This window comes from Protomyctophum bolini (assembly GCF_963924005.1).
Source record: "Protomyctophum bolini genome assembly, chromosome: 2".
NCBI classification, from domain to species: domain Eukaryota; kingdom Metazoa; phylum Chordata; class Actinopteri; order Myctophiformes; family Myctophidae; genus Protomyctophum; species Protomyctophum bolini.
Genome location: NC_137863.1, coordinates 11,791,828 through 11,812,797, shown reverse-complemented (window position 1 = coordinate 11,812,797; position 20,970 = coordinate 11,791,828). Strand labels below are relative to the sequence as shown.

General features: G+C 42.0%; 1 protein-coding gene across 3 annotated transcripts in view; it reads right to left on the bottom strand.

Moving 5' to 3' along the window:
- chl1b (cell adhesion molecule L1-like b) overlaps window positions 1–20,970 on the bottom strand; it is a 68,825-nt gene that overhangs the window by 21,044 nt on the left and 26,811 nt on the right. For 2 of the 3 annotated variants that reach the window (XM_080781658.1, XM_080781660.1), the window contains exons 2-12: window positions 8,641–8,839; window positions 6,431–6,539; window positions 6,007–6,197; window positions 5,321–5,443; window positions 4,548–4,718; window positions 4,224–4,256; window positions 3,932–4,043; window positions 3,412–3,596; window positions 3,159–3,287; window positions 1,853–1,996; window positions 519–630 (exon numbers count right to left, since the gene is read on the bottom strand). In XM_080781658.1, the coding sequence (XP_080637784.1) occupies window positions 519–630; window positions 1,853–1,996; window positions 3,159–3,287; window positions 3,412–3,596; window positions 3,932–4,043; window positions 4,224–4,256; window positions 4,548–4,718; window positions 5,321–5,443; window positions 6,007–6,197; window positions 6,431–6,539; window positions 8,641–8,773 (1,442 nt within the window). In that variant the 5' untranslated portion in view covers window positions 8,774–8,839. Of the gene's footprint in view, window positions 1–518; window positions 631–1,852; window positions 1,997–3,158; window positions 3,288–3,411; window positions 3,597–3,931; window positions 4,044–4,223; window positions 4,257–4,547; window positions 4,719–5,320; window positions 5,444–6,006; window positions 6,198–6,430; window positions 6,540–8,640; window positions 8,840–16,557; window positions 16,695–20,970 lie in introns of those variants that run through there. The other variant, XM_080781659.1, reaches the window with a different exon arrangement.

The following is a 20,970-nucleotide window of genomic DNA, read 5'->3' as shown; positions in this document are numbered from 1 at the left end:
CAACTTAAATCCTATAGTTAGTTGCCCAGGGTCCCCCAGGGCTCTATACTGGGTCCACTATTACTTCCCTCTACACCAAGCCCTATATCTTGCGCCACCCCTTACCCCTTATCCCTAAACTTATTTGCCATTTTTTACTATTTTAAAGCATTTTAAACTAGTACAAAAAGCCAATCTACAAGCTAACAACGTGTCGATGTAGATTGGCTAGTTGATCTATTTTTAAATGTTTTAAAATTGTAAAAAATGGCAAATAAGTTTAGGGATAAGGGGTAAGGGGTGGCGCGAGATGGAGTCCCAGATCTCTATGTCGAAAATAGACAATCTAGTGTACAAGCTCACGTTGTGATCTTGTAGATTGTTTCTTTTCACTGAAGGTTCGCTCCCAGAATAGAGACACTAGAGTGGATAAGTCAACAGCATAGTATGGCCACAACAGACTAGGCTGAGATCTAGTGCTCTCTGCTGGTGCAGGGGAGGGAGTAACAGCTACAGTATATGTATATGAACCTACTTACCAGGTGATAGTGGATGGTGGAGAACTGAACACCTTACAGTGCATGATCACCCACTTTCCCTCTACAGCAGAATAATCCTCATATCCCTTGGTCAAGATCATTGGGGGTAGGTCTGTAAGGAAAGTCAGCAGCCGCTAGTCAAATATCTGCAGTAATTAACTTAATTACTTTTAGAACTGACATGAGAGGTTGCACTCTAGTACTGATGTGTAATAATTTCCATCATCGTACTTAATTATTATTTTTATTTAATCTTGATTTTTTTTACACATATGCTCGGAGTAGGATTCCACATGACTGCAATGTTGCTACCTGCTGTAATTGTACTGTAGCCTGTGTGCATGTGACAATAAAGAACCTTGAGTCTTGAACCATTCATGGTCGTCTCCTGCTATGGCCATTAACCCAAATCCCAACGTGCAGTGACTATCAGGAGAATAGACACAACAGTGAGCAAGAAAGAACCTCAGAAATAATTGCTAATTTGGAGTGGAAAAATAATGAAATAATCGAATAAGAGATACGAGGAAGGAGAAGACCTCTGACAGTATGTTTGCCTTTCCTCAAGGTAAATTCCAGGCTTCATTGTGTAAAAAAAAAAAATGAAAAAAAAGACAAGGCTGTCATGTTGTCAAAAACGTGTAAATGTGAGAATGGAATCAAAGAAAAAACAATGGCATAATGACTTAGCTTAGCGAATGCACCTTATCAGTAGAAGCCAAAGCTTCCCATTAAAATGGTCTGTCTCTTCTAATTGTTTACAGAAGGAGCAGCTGGGACTTCACATTCAGAGAATGTCCAACTTTATTAACTCCTATGTCACCACGAACAAACTCGCCACATTGGTGGAAAGCCACAGAGAGCACACTCTTTCTTCATTTTTTTTAATCTGCACTTGTAAAGCAGCACATGTTTGTCTTATGGTACCCAAATCAGTATGGAATTGTGGGAACTTGTTAGCATATAAATGACAGTGAACTGGCTGGCAGGTCCGTGGGGAAAAGGGCTAGCCCAAGTGAAGGAGCATTGCTTGCAGACAGCCCTCGCTCTCAAAGCCCCTGGCGCTTCAGGGGTGCACGCCAATCTAAGCGAGTGACTCTCTGAGCAGACACAACATCCGACAGACTCCCACTGACTAATACCTGCGTCTGTCAATTACTCATAAACAGATGCACTTCCGTGACATTACTAAGCAACTACTTGGAAACTAAACCGCATTTTCAAAGACTGTGTTTATAATGTGCTTCCTGGAGAAGATGTTCACTCACAATATGGTGAACTTTAAAATAGTCCTCCTGAGTCCTGACACAACTAAAATGTTCACATATACTTACTCATAATCATGATATTTGCATTAGCCAGAAGCGTCCCGTGTGCGTTGTTGGCCTCGCACTGATAGACGGCACTGTCACTGGCTTGGGCAGTGTGTAAAACAATGGTATCATCAAACACTTTTCTTCTGGTCAATACTGAGGCCTCTGCAATGAACAAAAAGATTCACTATGTAAATAAAAGTACGGTAGGTGTGTATAGGACTGAAAACATTGTATGTTATCAAATAGATTTTTTTAAAAGAGTAAGAAAAACCTTGCATACAGCACCCCCAAGCACCTTAACCCATTTCAGTCAGACAACTCAAGGAGGATGTAATATATATATTTATTGAATATAAGATAATCAATGCAATATATTTATTATGGTTTGGCGATGTATTGGATCTGCTTTTTAGGTACTCAGGATCAAGCGCATCAGTCCCGACCATAGGGACTCTGAATCCCCCCGTACCTAAAACAGTAGATCCAAAATGACAGGTGGTAGCTGGGGTGGAGGTGGGTGCGCACTTGTATACCGCAGCGTAGAGTATACAATAGAAAGCAGCGAGCGAGCAAGCAGAATTGAGCGCAGGTTGTATGACAGCAGCACGCTGATAAAACGGCAGTGGGCCAGCAAGACGGCAAAGGATGTATGACAGCAGCACGCTGATACAACAGCAGTGGGCAAGCAAGAAGGCAGAGGAATGCAAACCTCTGGTTCAAGTAGCCGGTATGAGAGATGGGGTGGGCTGTGATTGGCTGAGTGAATCATGCGGATGATGCTGCAGTGGCCCAATTAACGGCCGGCGCGCTGACTGAGGTTCCCTGACTGAACTTGCTCTGCGCATGTCTACGACAGGCGCAAATGCTCATTTAGACCGTACAACGTTGGGGAACGTCATAACGACGAGCGCATTTTCATTGCTCCTTGCTCTTTTGCACATGCACGTTGTCTTTCACTTCCCTGTTTACCGTTCACAAAGAAAGGCTCGGCGCGCGTAATCTAAGGAGCTCTCCGTGGTTTTGACCAGATGGATATACTAAGCTCTTCATTTCTGACTTCAACATGCCTCTCATTCAAAATATGAAGCGAGCGACTTTATCATAATCTTAGCGAGGTAAGCAAGTATAAATATGTCTCCCGGTTCTTGTCCGGAACTGAAGGGGGGGGGGGGGCTTACTTTTTTATCTATTTTTTAATGCTCAAATTTGCATTATTGTCTCTAAATTATTTTGTCAATGAGAAAGAGAGGTGATAGAGTTAAGAACTCATCTTTGCATTCCTATACGTGGAACAAATAAAGGTTTCGAACTGAATTGAACATACCCAGAGGTACTCCGTTCACCCTCCACGTTATCTTGGGCTGAGGAATCCCAGTGGCAGAGCACTTGATCTGCACATCTGCACCAATCATGCTCAGCTGACTCTGAGGTTCAGACACCCACTCTGGAGGCTCTGAAAAGGACACATGGTCAATGTGTAAAATACCCATACAATGTGTGCATATGACAGACATACAGTACAATGCATTGACTTGTGCATAACTGTAAATGCATTCAAAACAAAAGCAATAGAGTACCTTCTACTGTGACTATGAAGTAAGCAGAGCTCCCTCCAAAGGCGTTGCTGGCCTTGCAGCTGTACTTTCCACCGTCATCCTCGTCTACTGCTGGTACAATCAGCACTTTCCCATGGTTCTCCACTTTTGCTTTTTCAGGAAGCTTTTTGTGACCCATTTTCACCCACTCAATTGTTGGAGTTGGGCTGGCAAAAAAATATAAATATATAATATAAATCATCATCAGAATAGTAGTTATTACACTACATATGTTGCACAGGTTGTCTATGCATTTTTGGAGAAAATGCAACAGCAATAGTTACAGTATATTTTACATATTTTGAACTGCTACACCTGTGAAAGCAGCAGTGTAAAATTGTTAACCTGTTTTACCACTGTTTTTAACACAAAGTGAGAAAGAACTAAACTACTGTGTGTGTGTGTGTGTGTGTGTGTGTGTGTGTGTGTGTGTGTGTGTGTGTGTGTGTGTGTGTGTGTGTGTGTGTGTGTGTGTGTGTGTGTGTAAGATGCCATTACTCACAATCCCTCTGCAATACACTCCAACTGTAGCTCATCTCCTTTGACCAGCTGTTTCTCTGTTTTGCCAGCAGAGGGCGTCAAAAGACTGGGTTCCCTTTCCATGATGGCATTAGCTTGGAGAAAACATAGTATTTGTAAAGACTCAATAGGGAGATAGATGACTCCAACCAAAATGTTATTATGCTTTTTATGGGAAAGATTGAACTTAATTCCCCATTGGAAACACTCTCATGTGTGCACGCACATACATATGAACAAAAATGGGAACATGACATGCTATTGTTTGAGCTTACTTCTTTCAGCAGTCGTGCCACTGTTCGATTTTTCTGAAATGAAGGCGAATGTGATAGGAAAATAAAATATGAACACAAGAACAAGGTGATGTTGTCAATTCAACCAAAAAAAGGACACAGGTGCCATAAAGATCACATGATTCACATCAAAGGAAATCAAGAAAAACAAAAGACATTTGAATGGAAGTACAATGGGAACACTGAATATGAACAATGTTCTCAAAACAAATCAAGAGTTTGCATCACACTGGTTTGAAGCCTCACAACATACATTCAGGAGTTTAATTAATGAAAGAAACCTGGAAGGATTTGTTTGACACTTACTTGTCTTGACAATGACAGACATGGCTGTCTTCTGAACAATGGTGCGTATTCTAGGGAAGGCAGCAAAACAACAGTAGTCTCTCCTGCTGTCCTTCTCTACTGCATGGGCGAAGTACAAGTCTCCATTCAAGCCCATGGACACCCTTTCGTCCTGCTCTATATGCTGCAGATCTTGGGTGGTAGAGAGAGACGACAACTCTTGTTAAAATCTATTTAATTGTTGGGCAAAAGGGATATATTGGCCATCACAAAGTATCTGTTATGATACAAACCAGGGCTGGTGTCATTTCATTTTGACCCTATTAAATCAGAACAGTAGGTGTGTTTTGACGCAGACAGAGTGAAAACACTAGAAATCATTTTCCTGTGAAACGGTTACAATTTACAACCTAGCCATTTGCCAGATGCTCTAATCCAGAGCCATTTACCATGTGCAAAGTAAGCGCCATGAACCTTAGTCAGCAAACAGGGTAACTGCTTGAGTAATTACAGTGCAAGAAAACAAGTATGTGCTATAAGTAACTAGGACAGCAAGTAGGCATCACACCTTGCATGCTGTCTCTAAATAACACACATTCATATTTCAATCGCACTACTAAGTCCTAAGTGGTATCAAGGTTCTTATGTAAAGCCTGTAAAGAAATTATTAAGAACGAGGAGTCTTATTTCTCAGTTACCATGCTGACCTGGTAACTGACTGGCTGACCGCCTGACCCTATACCAGATTCAACCACATGCATATTAGTTGAGTATGATTGGAGAGAAATACTCACTGATGGTCATCCAGTAGATCTGAAGTGGAGGAATTCCTTTGGGTGGGTTACACTCTAGAACAAACGGCTGACCCTCCTCAACCCAGATGGGGTCGATCTTTTCTTTAGGAAACTTTGGGACCTCTGTCATGAAGACAAATTATGAAAAATGAGTTAGGTATTTTGTGTAGTTCTCATCTTATCCAGAAGATGGCAGTCAGGTTGAGTGTTGCATCAAGCAAGGAGATAGAAAAGCTTAGACATTCCCCATGTACCATTCAATGAATTGAATTCCATGGCACATTTTTTTCAGGCCTTGGCTTGTAGTGAGAAACAGACGTCATTACTACTGTTGTGGGACTTGTCAACATTGCTGAGTAGTTGAAGCACAGCCAAAATTAGTCGCAGCTCGCCTTGGAGTGGATTTGTTTGAGGATTTATGTACTGTGCTTTACAACAAAATGAATAATGTACCAGCCGGAAATGATGGAGAGGCTAGATCACACTCAATGCTTTCCCCACTGCTTTGTGCAGGTATACACAAGAGTAAGCATGGCGATGAACACTGGGGCGGTTCAATTATGTTTTGCCATGGCCAATACAATAGAAATCTCACAATGGAAAGGCACAGCCATCCCAAGACCCTGAATCACTTTTAAGGCACAGTAACAGAGAACCGGCCAAAAACATAGATGTGTGTTACTCACGGGGAACAGTGAACGTAATCTCTTCCGAGATGGCGGTCCCCAGTTTGTTGGAGGCATAACATCGATAGGTTCCCTGGTACTCAGTGAGGTTCCCGTTATTGGGTATCACAAAAGTCCCCGAGTCCTCCTCTTTCATCAGACGGGGGTCTAGGAAGGGGTCAAATTCCTCTCCATTCTTTGTCCAACGAAAGCTGCACAGAGAAAAGAGTTAAGGTTGTATGAGCCAATTCTTCTTCTTCTTTTTTTTAGGTAACCGTGGGCACAAATCTGCCTATAATGCAGTACATATGTTCAGTTTGCAAAGTGGGTCCACAAGACACAACAAAACACAGAGTTCCTGCCAAAATTGTAGTGTCAGTATCTGCTAACAAGCTCTCCGGGGCTACCCCCTTTTCTTCCATCTGATACAGTGCTTGGTACTCACTGTGGCACAGGATTCCCTTTGGCTTCACACGTCATGGGGAAGCTCTCGTCAAAGGGGAAGGCAATGAGAGAGCTGGGCGACTGGTCTGTGATGGTGGGCAACTGCTCAACTGCTCAACACACAGATAACATTAAATTACATTACTCTCTGTCCTTTTACAAAGGTGCGTGTACAGATGGTAGAATGTCTGATATGGACGACTCTTCATATGATCTGTAGACAGCTCTGGTTAAACATTAAGATGAGTTAATAATGGAAATGACAGTCTCGTCTACTATCAGTGTCACTAATATGACCAACTGACCGTCAAAGGTTAATCAAATGTCACAGATCTCACATATCAGTTTCATGGAGTCATTAAAGATGACATGAGTGATGTACAGTAGATCCAACACACGGGACTACAGCTGTGTTTTAGACATTCAGTCAGGAGACCTGATGACATCACTAAAATGAGCTACTGTAGGACGCAGCAGAGCAAACTTACTGTTTACATGACCTAAAACTAGTAAATCCATGGCCGCAGGGGAGCATAAACAAAACAAAAACACAGTTAGTAGTGTGAGAATAATCCTTATTTGTCAATCAGTATTAAGCAGATCTACAAGCTCATAGCGCGGCACCGAGTGCCGCGCTATGAGCTTGTAGGTCTGCTATTTTTTTTAAATCGTGAAAATGTGGCACAATTCTTCTGAATATATAAGTTTTTAACTCAAATCTTTGCTTCTGGGGGGTCCCTGGAACTACATATTTTCAGATGGGGGTCGGCAGCCAATTACATATAATCTTGGGGGTCCTTGACATGAAAATATTTGAGAACCACTGACATAGAAACATAGGGTTTTTCAGAAAACTGTCGGGATTTAGAAGACATTTGTAGAATCGTTCCCAGGTCGAAATGGGTCAAACAAACGTTGTTATACTATAGCAGAATTAAAGAGCATACATCAACCAGTGTCAGTACAGTATGCATTGTTTTAAATATATATATATATATAGTTTGAACTGTTCTCTTTCACAGCCTGAAGAGATGTTTCTGAATAATTCAGTGCTAGAATACATGTTACCAAGGAAACTGTTGGAAATGCTCAGCTGTGGCACAACAGGGAAAATAAACCAGATTCTAAAGAAGATAATTTCAATCCACAGAATGCCTGATTGTAAAGTGTAACATAACACAGGTCTCTGTGACAGGATTTCTGTGACAGGATTTCTTTCTTTCTCAAATAATCAAATTGTGGGTTTCATAGAAGTATTACATGTATATTCAAGTTGAATTTGTATTATTTGTTGAAGAAAGTATTAAATAAAGTGCTAGTCATTATGCTTTCTTTCTTTCTTTCTTTCTTTCAATAACACACAACTGCAGTGGTTAGAGGTGGTCTCCCTGGTTTTGTGGTCGGGCAGGACCGCACTATTGGTTGACACGGTTCAAAATGGGCTTTCTTAGCTCAGCAGTAGAAATGTCAGCGCTTATGCAGGCCATGATTTGGGACACAATCGTTAACAAGAATGTTTTGTTTTGCCTTATTCTTTTTTAAATTATTAATTAATAAACAATTATTAGATTGCAGTTTATAGGAACACTTCACTCACAAATGACTGCTTTTCTATCTGTTATTCTATCTGTTTTCTATCTATTACATGAAGCCTTAGTTGAATTCATTGAGGATTTTTGTTTGTGTCGCATTCCTTCACGGTGAATGGGCCCAACATTAGCAACAGAAAAAGTAGGCAATGTAAAAACTCTGCTTATAAAGTACACAAAAAAACATTCACAGTATCATCTATGTCTTTTGTATCCAGGCTGTCCTCATTAATTCCAAAACAAAGCATTTTTGCTGAAACTTTACTACCGGTACTTACAGTAACACAGTTCCACTTCTAGGATAAACAGGCCCATGCATAAATGGCACACAAGCATGCTTGTGTGTGTCTGTGAAGTACCCAGGTCACATTGAATCCCACACACACGCCCAGGCGTGTTCCTCATTCGTGCATGACACTGTTTACACCGGAACTGTTTCAAATTGTCAAGGAGAGTGTGAATGCTGTGTTTTGGATGTAATGAAGACACATCGCCCACATGCTCTACATGACACTGTTTACACCGGAACTGTTTCAAATTGTCAAGGAGAGTGTGAATGCTGTGTTTTGGATGTAATGAAGACACATCGCCCACATGCTCTACAGGAGAAGTTGGCACTCACCCTCCAATGGGATGTCAATGGCAGTAGTGAGGTGAAAGGCACAAATACAGCAGACAATGCTCAGCAGGGCAACTAATCCATGGCTCTTCTTTGACCTCATGGGCCCGCGGCAGATGGCAATCTGGGAGTTCATGATGAGAGTTAACAAGTGCTGCTGCTCTCCTCAGTTCATCTCTATGGCACACAGGAGATGCGAGACCTGAAAGCACACAGACACGATAGGCCCCCATGAATCCAGCCGCGTTGCAGACATTTAGGAGAAAACCACGCGCACACACACACACACACACACACACACACACACACACACACACACACACACACGCACGCACGCACACACGCACACCAAGTCCCCTGTGACTTGGGGCTCTGCTGCCTCTCTGCTCAGCCAGGTGTAGCCAGACCAGGCACACCGTACATTTCCAGCACAGCAGCCCATTGCATCAGCAGGGCACACATTCTGTGCGGTTTCAAAATACTGAGACACATACTGTCGGAGAAAAAATAGACAAAAAGGGGAAAGGAAAAAAAATCATATCAAAGGCTTATATCAGCCGTTCCCTGGGGACTCGGGTTGTTTTCCGGTTTGATGTCTGTTGGTGTGTGTGGCAGAACTTTTTCCCCCTTTTTCTCAAGCACAAGAGCAGAAATAAAGAAATAAATGCAGCAGCCTGTGGATATATTAATGCACAACAGATGTAAAAAAAAAAAAACGAATCCATTTACACTGAAACTGAGCCAAGAATTTCAAAACACAGATACCCCTTTCCGCATGCATGCTTGCTGAAAACACAAATGTGATTAGCGATGCGGCTGAATATTTATAATCTATTATAGTGGTGAACAGAGCTAGAGGAGAGGTTTGAAGTATAGTAATAATACACAGTTGGGACTGTCTACCCCCCCCCACCACCACCACCACCACCTGGCCAATCAGCAGAGCAATGTGCACTGGATCATTTCCCACCTAACGAGCAGCGGAAGCTGTTCACAGTACAAGTGTAACGCCCGGGAATCGAACCTGGGTCTCCCGTGTCGAAATCCAACATCTTAACCGCAACAGCTAAAGGGGAATTCCCCCTTGACCGGGGGAGATATTAGGCAGAGGCTTTGAGCCACTACTGCTACACTAGCATAACATCGCTGTCGGGCAGAAACTTTTTTTTCTTTTTAAATTTTTTGAGGGCCTATGTCCAGCTTTTAGTGAGTGTGTGTAAACACAAACTTTGTCCTAACACAAACATTAAATGCCATTGACAATGAATGGACAGTTGTGAGTGTTTGTGTAAAAACAAACATTGCGTAACACAAACATTGAAGACGAAGATGAGGATGCAAATTCTGATTGGCCAGAATGAGATGATGTATGTTGATGTACGATGTGTGTACTTCACATGGGTGTGATTTTTTTTCAGCTATTAGTGTATGTTCTTCACACCCATGTGAAGTGAGGGGCGCTATTATCATCATACATCATCATGACGCAAATAGGCATAGTGTTTATTTTACGTCATGATGATGTATGATGATAATAGCGCCCCTCACTTCACATGGGTGTGATTTTTTTGATGGGCACTAGCGCCTCCCCACGTCTCATATTTGCCATTTTGCCTGAAAAATAAGTCAAATGTCCGCCGAATATTACGTAAATTTGTGGCAACACAAACATTAAATGCCATTGACAATGAAGGGAAAATGTACGTCATATGTAGACGAGCAAATCGGCTAACCAATCAGATCTGCCCAAATTTTGCGATTTGTTTGAAAGTGGTAAGTATTAAGAAGAGCTTGTGACTAAATTATAACTATATTATTGGATCAATTGGAACACAGGTTCTTTATTTTCTTCTTGCCATTTCCTGTAAAGACACGTTTTTGAAAATACAAGGTTTCCCGGAGACAGTGACGATAAAGGAAAACAGCAAAGAGCAGGATCTTTCTCCCCAATCCTCAGCAGCATAACCTCCAGTGTGTCAGTAGATTAGTCTTCCTTATGCTGGCTGTGACCCAGCTTATTAGGTCATTCTAGTCTAATTAGTCAAAACACAGACTACTGTAGCTAGCAGAAAAGAAAAGAAAAGAAAAGAAAAGAAAAGAAAAGAAAAGAAAAGAAAAGAAAAGAAAAGAAAAGAAAAGAAAGGAAAAGAAAGAAAGAACGTATAATGAATAACTGCTAAATATCTGGAAGGGGAGAAATGTTATGATCTAAGACCTGAGAGTCAGCGGGGAAGGCTTCACACACAGTGAATGGAAATACAATAATAGGGATCTGGCAATTATACAGCTGTAATGTCAAACAATTTACATTGTGTTAATGTCTGTTTATTCCAGCAACAGTAAACCAGATACAGGATACGGAGCCTACATTTCTCCAATAGCTTTCCTTGTAGATTAACTGCTGGCCATTTGCAAGGCTGTTCTAAACTGGTTCCATGAACCTGCTTTTCTAATCTGGCTGGGTAAAGAAATTCAATAGGAAACACTGGGGTCAAATGCCAGATCAGGAGAAGTAATTGAATAATTGACCAGAGAACAAAGGAGTCGATTTGGTGGGTTGCCGAGCGGCCCTGCTTTCAGATGGTTATGCACCCTGAACTTTTCTGCCATGGCACATGTTAATGGTATTAACTGTGTCTGGGGGCTTCATGAGTCAATCGTGGTTGTTCCGACCCAACTTGTGACCCCCATCTGACCCACCAACAGGCTCACCAACAAGGCAGCGTCTCAGCGATGGCGATACATCAGCCCTCTAAATCACAATACAGGCCTATTGACTTTATTTCCAACACAGAACTGACATAGTAATGTTGTGATTTATGAGTCAAGGAAAGGGCCTGGGGCACATTGTTTTGCTACAGTCTTATTTCTGTCTTTCCCACACCTTGTGATTAACGTTGATCCAAGCAGATTGATTGGAATCAAAAAGTAAGGCCCTGTACTAATTGGCTTGAGCTTTTGCTATATTAAGAGAAGGGGGGTATACAATCCCTGCAAGACAATTTGTTCGCATAAACCTATTGTTTTGCCTTTACCATGCTAACACCACTTTAGATGGATTACGTTGTATTCAAACTGTGCTTGATCGCATGCCATCTGATTTGTTCTCCCCCTCGTTAAGCATTTAGTGGGAATCAACTTGGCCATCTGGTTGAGGGAGGTCTGCAGTGCTCAACTACTGGGAGCTATGATGTCTACATTGAAGTCATAGGGGTATTGGACCTATAAGATATACACAAGAGGGCCCCTCAGGCCCGCCCAGTTTAAGACTACAGGCTATCCTTAATCCCCACCCCCTTCAGCAGCAATCACTCCCGTCTGAGACTCATGAAACTGGCAGGAGGTTAAAAGCGGCTCAGTGAGGGAAGGCCAATGTGAACCCTAACCATGCTTAGCCAATCTCGGAGGGGACAGGAGCAGTAGGGTAGATAGGAGAGAATGGACAGGGGGATGTACTGTACCAAAATTGGGTGAAGTAAAATATGGGTCCAGGCCTTAAAACTTCTCTCTGAGTTACCGTTATGTACAATATGTGGAGCACCTGCTCACAAACTTCCCCCTTACGGGTGAATGCATACTTTAACAGTGAGGTATATGTATGGGTATATACAGTACATGTGTGTGTGTATACGGAGAGCCCATCAATGAGTGAACCTGCAGGCTAAATTAAAGACTTACTTTTCTTGGGGAGACATTTTTGGCACCTTTATCTTCTTGGCATGCTTACATAATATTGCTGCCATCTGCTCTGGCACTGAAGCCTTAACCTTGACCTAGACACAAATGTACAGTACACTTTATACTTTAATGATACTGGGGACCAAGCTGTATCACTGGCATTTTATGAAAACATCTATATACACCCTCAAATATTTATGTCATAAATCAACACTCGTAATTGGTGCGTGACAGGGTGGCACGTGTGTTATATAATTGTGCTTTTTTCCCCCTCTAAATCTAACATACACTGCAAATTCGCACATATTTTACCGGCCACGTGAGTGTGAATAAAGTTCAAGTAGAAGAAGTAAACAATTTACCGTAGGCTATGAAATAAGTAGCAAAGCCAGTGGGACTCATTAGCAAGCAAATGCTGCCTCTTTCACACACAAGGCTGCTCTGCACAACAGACAGGAAAGTGTGGACCTAATGTAGTTTAATGGGCAAGCCTGTAATGGGATTAAAGCAGATCCTCTTCCTGTCAGCCTGCATTAAAATATTCGCTTTGCTAAAGACCGGCAATGGGAAGACAGCAACTCCAAACTTTTCTTTCCCTCTCGCAAGATGATGCCCACCCCATCCGCATTGGATGACTAGAGAACAATTAAAACAATGGCAGAGCTCATTAACATTAAACAGGAAAAGGTGTGCCTGCCTGCCTCTTGATTCACTAATGACTGCGTTTCTTTCTTTGCCGTTGTTTTGTTCCTTGCGTGTTCAATCAATTGCACATTTTGTTCACAAAATTATTCACACAGATTATCTGGCATTTAGCGTGTAACAAAGCTGCCTCTTTTCTGAAGCAAGCGTTCAAAATTCTTTGTGTACTTGAAATATAGTGTGTAAAGGACAATGTGAACTCAAGGTTCTTTTGTTGGGGATTTGCTTTTTTTCGCCCAAAACTTCTTCCTCAGAATTTTAAACTGAGCCTATTCTGACCTCTGGCAAAGACACCCACAGAATTCTACAACATGCTTGTGAATGCAGCTCGTCTATTATAATTCTTTTAACAGAAAAAAACAGAAACAAGACGCTAAATGAGATTAGGAAGGGGGAGCAATATTAAATAATAACCTTGTCTAATTGAGATTTGGCTCCATTTCACCGCACATTGTTATGCGTGACAGTTCAATTATTGTGCCATTAATATTTCAGGAGTCGTAGCAATAGTACGTGGAAGAGACTGGAGATGAGCTGGCGATTGGGGAAAGAGGGTGGAGGAGAAAGAGGAGAGGGTGGGGGTGGAGAAATGATGTGAGGAACTGGGATGTAGAGGAATGAAGCCCTGTTAAAGACAGATATAGAGTGGTTTCACTGATGAACTGTGGGGGCCCTGGTGTGACCCTGTACGCCTTACGTTTTGATGAAGAATGACCCGCCTGACCTAACATGAACTTTCATGACTGGGAGGAGAGAGGAATACCTCCCATGTCCCATTGTGATTTGACAGAATATTGTGCAACAGCTGAAGCAGAATCTCATTCTGCAAGCTGGCATTATAAGCAATCTGGAAAAGTAGCATCATGCTGTTCCTTCTCTGCAACAATCTATTTTGTTTTGTCTTTCCACATCCATGCATGTTATAATTATATAAGATAAGAAAGAAAGACAAAACAAAATGAAACAAAAACTCAGAACATATTCAAAGCTCTGTTAAAAAGAAATGCACAGACATCATACCTAGCTGTCCTACCATATTTCACAACCTTTGTGAGTAGTTACAGTATGTACAACATACAATATAGCGAGGATTTCCATTTTCCTTCTGATGATCCTGCATAAAATGTTTAGGCTAAACCGAAACACAAAGTGTGCCGAGCAAAACCTACATCACTACCACAAGTGCCACCACCATAAGCAGCCAGCCATTCAGAGTCAGACCACATTGATTCATCTATGTGCTCAATGACACCACTTGATTCATCTATGTGCTCAATGACACCACTTTAATTTTAACTGAGCATTGAAGCATATCACACGACACACCATAAATCATGGGGGTGTGTATACACAAGGTATGATTGAATCATGTGACAGATGCTGTTTGAGTCTTCAAAAAAATAAAAACGTTTTGAGAAGACAGTGTACTGCACCTGTCTGCTTCACAGCTTACAGGTCTTTCTTCTTTCCATTTTTCCTCTGATCTGGATGCTTTGAAGTCCCAGAGAAGTGCCCTTATGCCCAGGACAGTAATCACATTAGTCTGTGATCCTCGCTGAGTGGCCAGCAGAGAAATGAATTCAGGAGTATTATTTTGCGTGAATGAACGCAGCATGCTCTCCTCCTCGTTCATTCACTCCATCTGACTGATGTTGGCAATTTCCCAGGGTGAAACTTGTGTCCACAGCCAGACATGATCGATGGGATTTATATCCCAATTCCCCACCACCATCAGACCCTCAAGGCAATTTACTTCTGCCAAGAAACCGGAATCTCTGATTTCACACTCAACACACATTATAGCTGCAGAGCAAAAACAGAATGCAGTACAAATAAATGAATGCCCCTAGTGCCTTAGAATCCTCTACAAGTCTCGCATTCAAAGTGATATTTGCTTTTTCAGCCAGTGAAATGCAGGCTCTATGGTGAATATAAATCCACCATTTGTAGTTCCTGCTCTGTGCTACAGAGGTACATCTGGACATTGTTACATTGGGTGAGATGTTTGACACAGCTGTCGGAAACATGGCTCTGTCCAGCCCTCCTCCATCACTTGATGGTAGGTTGCATGTGATGGAAAATGGAATGTAGTGAACTCAAAGTCAGCAACTAATGATTAAAAATGAAACATTGCTGAATCATCACATTTTATATTACAGGCTGTCATGGTGGACTTGAACTATGGACCCAAAAAATTACTGTAATATGCAGTATACATAACAGCAATGCATAGTCCAAAACATCCCTATTCAGGGTATGTCATACTCATAACAGGTGAACATTATGTGAAAAAGGGCGAATATTTGGCAAGAATAGCAGATCTACAAGATTACAACAGATGGCAGTTTGTGAGTTTGTAGATAGCCTAATTTAATCTAAGGGATTTGGTGTAGAGGGGACGTGGGCAACATAATACCCAACTGTAACTGTACTTTACACACACATATATACACACACATATATATATATATATATATATATATATATATATATATATATATATATATATATATACATAAATAATCTCTGAATAAAACTAAACTATGGAATGTTGAGCCACATCGCAGCTACTGTAAATCCCACCACGTGCTGATTCCATGCATTATTTCAAGGCTTTCGGAGTCTGCTATCCTTTATGCAAAAGGATGCCAGTAAACCAAATAAAAGAAAATTACCGTAATTGTGTTATTGGCCATGCAGTCACCTGGAAGTCACCCCACTAAATAATATTGAAAACAAAATATTCAATATTATCGATCACGTACCAGCTCATACTAGTACATTAAATACTAGTATATAAATATAGTTGATTGTTGATTCACTAGCTCTCTATCTTACCAATTCTGAACATCAATTGCCAAATATTTCAGGTAAGGCAAGGTATTTTTGTGAGCAACAACAGTGAGCAAGCATCAGCAAGCTGACAATTCATGCATGCACAAGACAATTTTATGCATGCACACGATTGCACCTGCACTGATATGTTTTTCTACTGAGCAATAACTGTATTACACATGTAATTTGCTCAGCTGTTGCACCATATGACACAGTTGTGTTAAACTGTCTAAATTAAGGATGCATGTTGTCTGTTTTTGTATTACTGTTTTCAAGTATTTTTGTACACTGTCAAAAAAGGGTAAATTCTGTTTATGAATGTCACAAGTAAGAATGAAATGTGTAAAAGATAAACTTTCTACTGGCCATTATTGTGTGTAGACAAAAGTTACATAATTTTTTAATAATCAATAATGCATTCTGACAACATTCCACTAATGAATCAGAGAGAAGAAAAATAAAAACTCTGGTAATGCTTGTCATTTAAAGCAGACAACAGCTAATGTTACAAAACATCCCTTTGTCATTTCAACTAATTCAACATGTGAATAACAATGACTCTTCTCCGTGGGAGGGAGAAATTCTGTTTGTGTCGAAGTGTGCTGCTTGCACGTGCAGGAACCAAAACACGCACCACTAAAGACATGTTGCCACTACGGTGCGTTCACAGCTCGCAGAAACGTCTCAAGACAGTAAGATACTTACAAGTCTCAACTTCATTCTCAGAGCTAGTCCCTTCTGAGAAGATCAACTAATCCTCTCCAGGCAAAAGAATCCAAAGGAAAAGCTAAGCATAAATTAGATGCAAAAGATTTCCTGCGAAAACCAAGCATACTCTAGAAGTGTCTGCCTGTGCTGTAGCCTGTCACAGAGGCTAGGGAGGCAGAGTGAGTGTGTGTGTGTGTGTGTGTGTGTGTGTGTGTGTGTGTGTGTGTGTGTGTGTGTGTGTGAGTGAGTGAGTGAGTGAGTGAGAGAGAAAGAGAGAGAGAGAGAGAGAGACTGTAGACACATATGTTGCCAAAGCCTCCAGCTTGGCAAAAACGCTCATTAAGCCACTGACAATCATTCCCACAAAGCCCGATCTAAAGGCTATTCACGGGGTGTGTACAAAAGAGAGTGGAATACTGGAGGAATGCAAGTTCCATTTAACACACCCCCCAGTGTCACCGTGTAACATGTTTGCTGCACCTGACGCTTCACTTAAAAGCATCTCTTATCTTCACAGATCAGCTAAAAGAAATGACTAGGATATGAGGTGGAAGCACAGATCACCTGCTGAGATCATCTGTGGAGTTGTTGCTCCTTCTGCAAAACACACAACAATATACTTTTTTATAAATCCTGGGCACCTATATATGATGGTGTTACGCAGCAAAAACAGTAAATCTCGAATCGGGTATGCTATTCTTGCCATTTTCGAACATTTAAAAAAGATATTCCTGCAACTGTTAGGAGACCATCAAGAATACGCATCCATGTAATCTTTGTTGGTCTTTTTTATGTTTGCTGGTCCTGATGAGGAGCTAATGAACCAGTGTAACCTGTCCTGAAATGTAACAAAAATAAATAAATAGAATTGAGCAAAGGTAAAGAAAAGACCTGACTGTTCCACACTGGTGAACTGGGACATCACTCCAAGACTACACGGATGGGGTGAGTGGAGGCAGGCTGATCTGTCAAGGGAAGGCACAGAGCAGGGAAGGAGTGCTGAGACTGTCGATAAGAGCCTTCCATGGCCCGACACAAAAACTGCAGTCTCTCTCCCACGACACACAGGGGGGAAGGGAGGAAGCTCCCCAGTCTGGATGATGTATGGCGTGGACCCCGGTCTGAGACTTGGGTTTTAACGGGCAGAAAGGCATCAAATGAAAAGGGGAGGGGAAGAGGGTCATGCTTGAATTATGCTGATGTGGGTCGTAGCTGCTGCTAAAACCAGCCAAAGGCAGAGGCCTTTCTGATGGAACATGCGGCCACAAATAACGAGGTTATTATCACTCGGGCCTCACAAATGCTGACAGTTGGGAAAATGGTGGGAGAGAGACTGCATACCTTTATAAGATGTGTTATTATGGGTTCAATGCACATTAAATAGGCCAAGCTATACGGTAAGCAAAATTGTGTTTTCATTAGAATTCAGTTTTCAACCCATTAAATCTGGGAAAGCATCTGTGTCATTTTCAATGTTAGCGTTGGCCATTTAAAAATAGCAGATGTACAAGCTCTACATTTGCTATTTTTGAACATTTTTGAAAAATGTTGAAAGTGTGAGAAATACTGATTTAGGAGATGAGGGTTTAAGGATATTAAAATACACTTTCCTTTTTTCATTTTACCCCAATTTCTCCCCAATGTAGTCGTTATGCAAATTGATTCCTCCCGACCCTGTTGTATCCTACTGACTCACCAGTGAGGAACCCCCACCAGGAGGATGTAGAGCCTTCGTCCTACTCCTCCTGCCCAACACTCTCCGCTGACAGATGCCGCCCCAGCTCGTCACTAATAATTGATAATTGTCACTGCATGTAATCATGTGCAGTGAACATTTATCATACTGCCCAGCTTCCCTCCCCGAACACGGGCCAATTAGCCCTTTGCTAAATCCCACCCCAAAAAGCGATTGTCCAATGCCAATCCAAATAGTTTAGCAACTGTTGCTATGCAGGTCAAGCTTTCGCCACGTCATAGCTGTCAATGTTATTTTGCATGGCTGTGTTGTTGAACATTTACACGGCTTAACATCGGGAAACTGTAGTTACACGACTTACCCACCCAGGTGATGCCAATAATGCTAATGACGGTAGTCTTACCGTGCAACATGAAAACTCTTGTCAGGCGGTCGTTAAAAGTTGATTTCTCCCTCTGTCATTTTCTCGTATTTCTAGTTTATTTAAATAATGTAATGCAGTGCATAGCCTACAGCAGGCCTGGTTGACTAGATTTAGAAGACATTTTGAAGGTTTTGCTTCTGAAATGATCCATTATTTATATGGAGAAATCCCGTCATTTAACATGCATCTCAATGGGTGAGAAGGGCAGCGTGACCTGTCTCTTCGCTGCTAAAGTGCCTATTGGACAAAGACGGGTTGGGGAGGGACTTAGCAAAGGGCTAATTGTCTTTGTCTATGCTTGACAAAGCCGGATGCGCTACGGTGGATTTGAACCCACAACTTCCGCTATGTATGGCCATTTAATTTACTTTTGGAAAGCGCCATTTGATAACCCAAACATGAAACCAAAATCTTTGTTGTACTTTTCCATGTGGTTTTGAATTGGCACCTCATGCCAACATACTGGGGAAGAGCAAGATGAAGGAAGCCTCTATGTCGAAGGCTCTGGTACTATCTGAGCTGTCTGAGGACACTGGTCTTTTCATAATGAGTGCCGAGTGCCAAAGTCAGTAACTGAGAACACTCACAACGGCTCGGCAGTGCCCGCGCCAGGCCCTCAGAACCCCTAAGCACCCTCTTTGAGCAGCAGCAGGATGGAGCTGCCATTATGACCACACAAACAGAGGGAAGCCTTATGAACTTTGCACAAATGCTTAGCGCTAGGAGCTGGACAGTTCTGGAAGCCGGAGAGATAGGTAGGTTACAGGCGTGGCAGGCTGCCAGTTCCAAAAAGCTTAGTGTTCATGCACTCTGGGCGGACAAACCCTGACATTGTCCTGGGCACAGCCCCGGGGACAGCCTCTTCCCCTCTCTCTCTCTCTACTCTCTCTCCCTCTGGGTCTTAGGCGCTCGAGCTCATTCACACTTCCAGTCCGGCCGATTCAATGGTTTGGACCTGACTTACGGAGGCAAAAAGGCAAACATTTATTCACACGTTGAAGTCAGGGAGACCCACATGGAAAGTGAAGAGTAAGCAATTCTTGCAGCCTAATAGACACAATAGAATCAGTACACAGCAAGATTTTTACTCTGACAGTTTACAAATGCACTACTACAGGTCATTTTTTACACTTTCAGAGCTAAAGTAACACTGAGGAATATAATCCTCAGCATACCCGGCCGCCATGTTATTCACTGGATGGCTGTCGAGTGCTGATTGCAAAATGTTCCACTCTGTGGATTTGAAATGTTTCTATGAGGTTTGACCCATCCAGGCACAGCCAAGGTGAAACACAGTTGAACACGATCTGTAACAGAACATGTTCACATGTCCCTTTAATTTATGACACTTCTCTTATCTCCCTCAAGCAGCAATCACTAAATGTTATCTGGGCATTGCAAGATAGAGGTCTGGTAACCCTGGAATTAGAAACATGCTCTCTCTGGACCACACTCCCCCTCAGGCAAAATTATCAGACAGGCAGAGCAACAACAAGCCCCTTATACTTGCCCTAATACTACGGCCATGCTTCTGCCCTCAGCCTTATAAGAGCAAAGAAGAAACAGAAGAAGCAGGGAAACTGATATATAGCAGGTGTATACATCAGCAGCAGTCGTCAACCTCAGAGTAACCTCACCATCAGGCTGTAAGTGCTACAGCATGTGCTGCAGTGATCCGTGAGTCTCCGTCATACCTGCCAGGTTGAGATAACACCAGCCCATACACTCGGGTATTAAACAGAGTGTCATACAATAGAGTGAAGGCAAAGCCCTCCAGGTCAATGAAGGACATTCTGACTTGCAGATGAGAGAGCACCGCTGACTGTTGGAAGTAGCACTGGGGGTTAATGTATAGTAGTAACGGTACCATTTTGGCCGATATGCTGCCGACACACAGTATGAGGTTTTTAATTGAACTTCAGGCACGTAGCCCACTCTGCCAAAAAGTCGTCTGTTGCTCAGTCTGTCAACAAACGGTCAATAAGCTTCAAACCTGGCAGCTGTAGACAGACACACAGCAACCTGCACCTGCTTAATAAATTAGCTACTGCTGTGTATTATTGTCAAGGAGATAAATAACAATCAATTTTGTATTGTTGCTCTTTTAGATGTGTTGCTAGGTTACTGCTTACTAGGGTTCGTATCTTCCTACTGACACCCTCCATATTAATGAAACATTGTCCAGGGTTGATGCATTATGGAATATTTGACAGCCTCTCAAAAAGAGAGGGAAAAATAAAATAAATAAAAAAACAATCCAGTGTATTGTGCAAGAAACAATTGGACCTCA